This window comes from Oenanthe melanoleuca, chromosome 27 (genome assembly GCF_029582105.1).
Source record: "Oenanthe melanoleuca isolate GR-GAL-2019-014 chromosome 27, OMel1.0, whole genome shotgun sequence".
Taxonomy (NCBI): domain Eukaryota; kingdom Metazoa; phylum Chordata; class Aves; order Passeriformes; family Muscicapidae; genus Oenanthe; species Oenanthe melanoleuca.
In genome coordinates, this window is record NC_079360.1 from 3757136 (window position 1) to 3763853 (window position 6718).

At 66.8% G+C, this 6718-nt stretch overlaps 1 protein-coding gene across 1 annotated transcript; it reads right to left on the minus strand.

The window, feature by feature from the left end:
* Window positions 1-2840: 2840 nt before the first annotated feature.
* CDC6 (cell division cycle 6) lies at window positions 2841-6586 on the minus strand. The gene is made up of 12 exons (XM_056511738.1): window positions 6391-6586; window positions 5965-6216; window positions 5501-5719; window positions 5052-5251; window positions 4812-4975; window positions 4570-4676; window positions 4308-4447; window positions 4121-4221; window positions 3923-3987; window positions 3594-3793; window positions 3368-3508; window positions 2841-3184 (listed from the first exon to the last, which is right to left on the minus strand). The coding sequence occupies exons 1-12, from the start codon at window positions 6584-6586 to the stop codon at window positions 3095-3097; spliced, it is 1875 nt and encodes a 624-aa protein (XP_056367713.1). The 3' UTR covers window positions 2841-3094.
* Window positions 6587-6718: the final 132 nt, after the last annotated feature.

Here is a 6718-nt window from a genome sequence, read left to right on the forward strand (position 1 = left end):
AGGCTGATCCTGGAAGGGGATGGCAATGGAGACATGGACACCCAGCCACATATGGAAGGGAGAAAGGGCACCCAAGGCCACGCACCCAGCAGCACAGCCCAGACCGTGTGGCACCAGGGCTGGGAGGGCAGTGGGGCAGGGAATACGCACATGTGAGGAGTGTAGGCAGCCTCAGCACATGCCCCAGGGGGAGTCACACTGGTCCCCCGCTGCCCAGGACCCCTGGGTGCCTCTCAGGATCCCACAGTGCCCACACAGGAGGGTGGTGGTGCCCACCAGGCCACTCAGCACATTCCCGTGCCTCAGTTTCCCCCGTGTGCTCACCAGAACGAGCTTGGACACCCTGGCCGGTCACGGGCAGCCAGGCCCCGGAGCAGCCCCTGGCCCCCTCCCCGCACACCGGGGCCCAGGCGCGGCATGTGCTCAGCCCAGTGGAATGTGCCAAATCACTCCCAGATGTGCACGGCGGCCAGCCCCGACCCCCCTCCGCCCCCACCGGGGCGGCCGCCGGGCACCGGGGACCCCCGGGCACAACCCCACGGGACTGAGCCCCTCACCAGCCCGGCCGTGGGGCCCAGCCCGTCCCACGGCGTCGCGGCACCGAGGCCCGGCAGCGGGGCAGGGCAGGACAGCAGCGGGTGCCAGGGCGCGGCAGGAGGTGCCGCGAGGACAGGGTGGCCGTGTCCCCGTCCCGCCGAGGCCCCGCGGGCCGGGCGCGCCGGGGTCGCTCGGGGTCCTGCCCCGCACCCCCGTTCCCGGTGCCAGGCGGGAGCAGCCGGGCGGAACGGGGCTGTCAGATGGAATCTGGGTGCCGGCGGTGACGGCGCGGCGGGAGGCGGCCGTGCCCGCCACGTGGCCGCTTATGTAAGGAGAGTGCAAGGGAGGACAGCGAGGCAGCCGGGGCACCGGGGACACCGCCGAGGGGACACCGAGCCCCCGCCGAGCGCTCGGGCCGGACACGCGCGTGTGGGGCTGCCCACGGCACAGCCCGGCCCCGTGGGCATGGCACGTGTGTGTGCAGGGACAGGGGAAGCGGGCACGCGTGTGTTGGAGTGGGGGGACAGGACCCCAGCGGTGCCCTCGGCCTCCCCACACGGCTGCTGGGTGTCCCGGGGTGTCCCCTCGCCCCGCTGCTCGCACCGCAGCGCTGCCAGCCCGCGGTGACGAACGGCAGCTCCGGCACCCACGCGCCTGGATCCAGCTGCGCCATCGATTTTTCATCCACTGCGGCAGAGTGGAGCTGGAGCTGGAGCTGGCACTGGCATGGCGAGGGGAGAACACGTCCCCTACGCTGCCCTGCTGTCCCCAACCCCGCACATCTAGTCAGGACATGACAGGGACTCCCTGTGGGTTGCCCACTGCAGCCAGCCTGGCCCAGATGTGGGATGTCCCCATGCCCTGCCTGCACCTGCTTGTGCCACCATCACCTCACCCATCCCCATGGGAGGACACAGGGGAGCCACAGCCGGGGGCACAGAGGGACAAGGACACCTGCCTGCATCACCACGGCGTCACCGCGGACCCGCACGCTGCCAGGCGCTTCCTTCCTGACACTGTCACTGTGTGCCATGTCACCGTGGGTGCTGCGGGCTGTGCCACTCCCTGAGGCTGGCACAGGGCAGGACGTGGGGAGCTGGGGACCCCCAGGCAGCCCACACTCTGTCCAGCAATAGGACCATACCGGTACCCACTGAGCCCCAGAGCCTGGTGACCGACGCCTGGGTCACACGGTGTGGGGAAGGGCAGGGACAAGGTCCCCCAGAGCCCCTGATGTGGCGAGGGCACCGGGACACAGCCCAGAGCAGGCACAGCCTGGGCTGACCCCGGCGCCCGCCCGTGCGGCCGCACACGTCCGACACAAGGCAGTGCCGGCTATAAATAGCGCCGGCAGCCGGGGCTGAGCTGCTCCGCTCGGGGCCCGCGGGGCTCCCAGATTCCCCCGTGCCCCCCCTTGCCTCGGTTTCCCCGCTGCTCCCCACGGCCAGCACTGTCCCCAAAGTGTCTCTCTGCAGTGGCAGAGAGAGGGGGATGCCCAGTTTGTGGTGGCACCCACCAGGCTCCCTTTTGTGTCCTTGTCCTGGGCACCCGGTGCAAATGTCCCCGTGTCCTGTGACCTGCAGGGATGCCACAGAGCTGGGGTGGAGCTGGGACATGGCAGAGCCACCCCTGGACACAGGGAAACTGAGGCACACCGGGGACTCCGGTACCACATCCTCCCCCAGCACCAACGCCCCATCCCTGGCCAGGAGCTGCTGAGGGGCAGCCAGGGGTCTTGGGGGACAGGGTGGGATGGCTGAGGGAGGGTGGGATGGAGGGATGTGGGACACAAGCACAGCCTCATCCCCTCCCACTCCCCCCCCATTTGGAGCCCCCAACACCCCCCCGCCCTGAGGAAGCTGCAAAATTAGGTCAAAGCGTCCATTATTTAACAGAAACAGAGGAGCTGGGGCCAGGAGCTGAGGCTGGGGCTGCAGCCCAGGAGAGGGGTTGGGAGGAGAGGACCAGATCCCCACAGCTGTGGGGCAGGCAGGGATTGGGGGAACAGGGGTGAAACAGGGGGGGCAGGAGCTAGAGCTTATTAAAACAATTTTATTTCATGGCAGCAGATAAAGGGATCCCCTGTTCTTTCCCCCCAGGGATCCCTGCATCCCCTCTGCCACTGCCAGCACTGGGACCCAGAGCAGGGCTGGCACTGGGGAGATTCTCCCTGCAGCCAGGGTGGTGAGGAAGGTTCTGGAGGGCCTCGGAAGGCTCTGAAAGAGCTGGGAGCAAGCGTGGTCTATAATTCATGGCAGGAGCAACACCAGACCTCAGGATCACACACCAGGGTGGCAAGGGGGGCCAGGAACACCCACCACGCCCTGCAAAGGGGCTGGGGGAGCCACAGGGGGGCTGGGGGGTATCCCAGCCTCCCACCTAAGCTCCCATTATGCAGAAATTACAATAGAACATTAATAATAATATTATATTAAAAATATTAATAAAAAGACCCCAGTCTGACAGCCCCAGGGCAGAACTTGACAAATGTCCCAGACCTCGGGAGCCATTCGTCTGCTATTGCCACAGCAGTGAAATCCCCCCTGGGGCCATGGGGTCAGTGCAGCCCCTGGGCCAGGATGCTGCCCACCAGTGCTGTGTCCTGCAGCCTGTGCTCCAGCGCTGCCTCCTCCAGCATCAGCGAAACCTGGGTGGGAGAACAGGGATGCTCAGCACCGTGCTGCCAGATCCTGCCCCAGCCCCACCACTGGACCCCAGTGCTGTCACCAGACCCAGCCCCACCACTGGACCCCCAGTGCTGTCACCAGACCCAGCCCCACCACTGGACCCCAGTGCTGTCACCAGACCCAGCCCCACCACCCCACAGTACCTTGGCCAGCCGGGCCTCCTTGGCCCTTTTGAGCTCGAGGACACCGCGGGACTCCAGGAGGGTGACAAGGGACAAACACTCAGCCTGGTCGACGGCGGGGAGCTGCTGCCGCCGGCACACCTGGCTGTAGGTGTCGTGGAGCTGGGGAGGGGATGGGGGGGTTACATCACAGCAAAGCACCCAAGAGACACCCCAGGGACACTGGGAGCGTCCCACCGCCACTCACCTTGCCCAGGGTCACCTCACGGGTGTGTGAGCGCCGGCTGAGCAGCAGCAGGGAGCAGAGCAGCACCTTCTGCTGCAGCGGGAAGGTGTCCTGGGCCCCCTGGGACCCCCTTGCCAGCCGGTCCCCAAACACCTCCGAGAGCACCCGGGAGATGTGCAGCAGCCCCACACGCTTGGGGACAGGGGACACTGGGGAGTCACCTGTGGGACACAGAGAGGATCCCAGGGAGGTGAGACAAGGGAGGTGCCCCGCAAAGGGAGCCCAGACTCCCACAGAGGAGACCCCAGTGGAGCCCCCACAGGGTTTTGGCTCTGGCAGCAGTGACTCACCCGCAGGCAGTGGCTTGAGCAGGGTCTGGCCTCGCACTTCCAGCTCCACCACCTCCACAGCGCGCCTGGGGAGAGACAGCCCTGAGCACCAGGCAGAGTGGGCACCCCTGGCACAAACACCCTGGTGCAGGCAAGCCATGGAGACTCACAGGGACCAAGCTGGCCCTGGCACCACCGGGTTTTGGGGCACACACTGACCTACAGACATCCAGGGCCTTGCGAGCATCACCGGAGACCGCAGAGACCTTGCGGGCACAGAACTGGAGCGCAGCAGAGTCCAGGACGGGGTCACCTGCCACCTGTGAGGCACGAGGGCTGTCAGTGCTGCCACCCCTCTGGGCAGAGAGCCCCATGTCCCCCCCCTCTGTCCTCCCTGTGTCCCCACCTGCCCCAGGCGCTCCTGCAGGATGCGGGTGAGCTGCTCCTTGGTGTAGGGTGGGAAGTGCAGCAGCTGGGGGCTGCCAGCTGGGTGGGCTCCCAGCCTGGCCAGGCTGCGGTCTGTCAGGTCCAGGGCATTGGCCAACCCTGCAGGGCAAGGGAAAGAGAATGAGGGCTGTTCTCCAAGGAGGGAACAAGAAGAAGTCCCCATCAGCCCCCCCAAAAGAGGGAGGGTGCTCAGGGCAGCAGTGGACACCCTGCACACTCACCCACGAGGACGAGCCTGGAGCTTGGCAGCTGGGGCCACTCAAAGAGGGTGTAGAGCACGTCCTGGCCTTTGCTCTCCAGCTGGTCCAGCTCATCCAGCACCAGGAGGCTGTGGGAGAGCCCAGATCAACCCCTGCGCTGTCCCCTCACAGCACTCCAAGCAGGGAGGGCAGAGCTGCTGTCAGCCTGCCTCTCCTGGCATCCAGGGGGATCCCACTCCACCCACCAGAGACAGGGAACTCACACCATGGGCCCCTGGGCCGTCAGATGCTTCTCCAGGCTCCGGATACGCTCCCGGCCAGTGGCCACGGGCAGCCCCAGGTGCTGTGCCAGGGCAGGGAAGACGCTCTGGGGGCTGCCCAGTGCCATGCAGTTCAGCACCACAGTCTTGCTCCCAGCCAGCTCATCCTGCCAGGAAATAGGAACGTTATACTGGTCCCATCCCACTGCCCCCCAGCCCCACAGCAGCAACCACGGCACAGACCTTGCAGTCGAGCAGGACACGGCTCAGACAGGCTGTTTTCCCGGTCCCGGGGGCTCCGGACACGTAGAGGCTGCCGGGCCGGCGCCCCAGGACGTGCTCCCGCAGGAACTGCCGCAGGATCCCCATCTCCCGCTCCCTGCCCTGCAGCCGGTCGGGCACGGCCGCATGCAGCACCTGCTTGACCTGCTGGTAACAGGTACCTGCACAGGAGCAAGAGGACTCAGGGAAGGATGTGGCACCGCTGGGACACCATCCCAACTGATCATCATCCCCATCCCTGCCTTCATATCTATCCCTAGCTCTATATACCCATCCCTATCCCTAGCTCTGTCCCATACCTCATCCCCATCCCTATCCCCAAACCAATTCTTCGCTCCACCTTCAACTCTACCCGTATCCATATTCCCCATCCCAGCCACAGCCCCATGCCCATCCCTGCCCACACTCACCTTCCTGCCTGAAGAGCCGGGTACGCAGGTGCTGCCCGTTGTGCCCCGAGCTCTGAGGGGTCTCTGGCCCCCTGCTCCGCGGGGATGGCCCCGGGCTCTTGGGCTGCTCGGGGGAGGCCGAGGGGTCCCCAAAGAGCAGGCGACGGCCCCGGTTCTCCTTGCTGCGCTTGGCCGGGGAGCCAGGCAGGGCATGAGGGACATTGCACAGGTTGTCATCACCTGCAGGGGTAAAAGGCTGGTGGTGACACGAGGCCGCTCTCCCTGGGGGACTTTGTGCTTCAGCCCCCCCCACCAAAACACCCCGAGGGAGCGAGCAGCTTTTCTTCCCGAAATGGGGGTGAAGCCACAAACGCAGCTGGATCAGAGCAGGACGGGTCTGGGCCCATCTGTCTGCCCCAGCCCCTCGGGATGAGAAGGGGGATACTCCCCTGCCATCCCCGGGGCATCTCGGCGGAAGCACTTACCCAGCCGTTTGCGGGGGCTCAGGGGCTGCACTTTGGGGCTCAGGGGCTGCGCTGTGCTCCGGGCTGAGCGTGTGCCCGGAGTGGCCTGGCCGGGCTCGGCGGGGCCTGAGGTCTTGGGACGCGGCGAGGGGCGCGGAGCAGAGGCGTCGGGGTCGCTCTTGGCCGAGGGGGCAGCGAGGCGGCGGGCGCTCCTCGTGCGGGGAAAGTTGATGGTGGGCTGGCTCTGCGGGCTGCTGCTGGCCATGGCGGGGGCTACGGGTGGGGGGGCACAGCGGTCAGAGGGCGATTAGGTGAGAAAGACCGCCAGCCCCGCGGGTCCCGGCCATCCCCTGCCCCCCTAGTCCCAGCTCCCACTGTACTGGCCCCCATGTCCCCACCATGTCCCCTCGGTGCCCCTCCCGGGTCCCCCGCGCTATCACCACCAACCTTCTCGCGCCAAATGAGCTCTAGCTCCGCACTTCCCGCCACCAGCCCGAGCTGGCCCCGCCCCTTTGGCCCCATTGGCCATGCTTCTGGCGCAGCCGCCAATCACCGCGGCCGGAGGAAGAGCCGCAACAGAGCAGCCAATCAGCGGGCGCACCCGAGGCGCGGCGGAAAGTGCCGAGCGCGGCGCGCGGGGCATGCTGGGAGCTGTGGTCTGGCTGCGGGTACTCAGCGCTCCGAGTACCCCCAGCGCTCCCACGGCCCGCACCCCCCGATCCAGCCTTCCCCGTACCCCCAGTGCCGCCAGTTCCTCCTATTCTGCCTTTCTACT

Coding starts and splice junctions, on each gene's coding strand:
- CDC6 (XM_056511738.1), bottom strand. CDS start 6,586: ATGCCCCGCGCGCCGCGCTCGGCACTTTCCGCCGCGCCTCGGGTGCGC. Junction 5,252..5,500: donor CCGGCTCTTCAGGCAGGAAG/GTGAGTGTGGGC, acceptor GCTCCTGTGCAG/GTACCTGTTACCAGCAGGTC. Junction 3,794..3,922: donor GCTCAAGCCACTGCCTGCGG/GTGAGTCACTGC, acceptor TGTGTCCCACAG/GTGACTCCCCAGTGTCCCCT.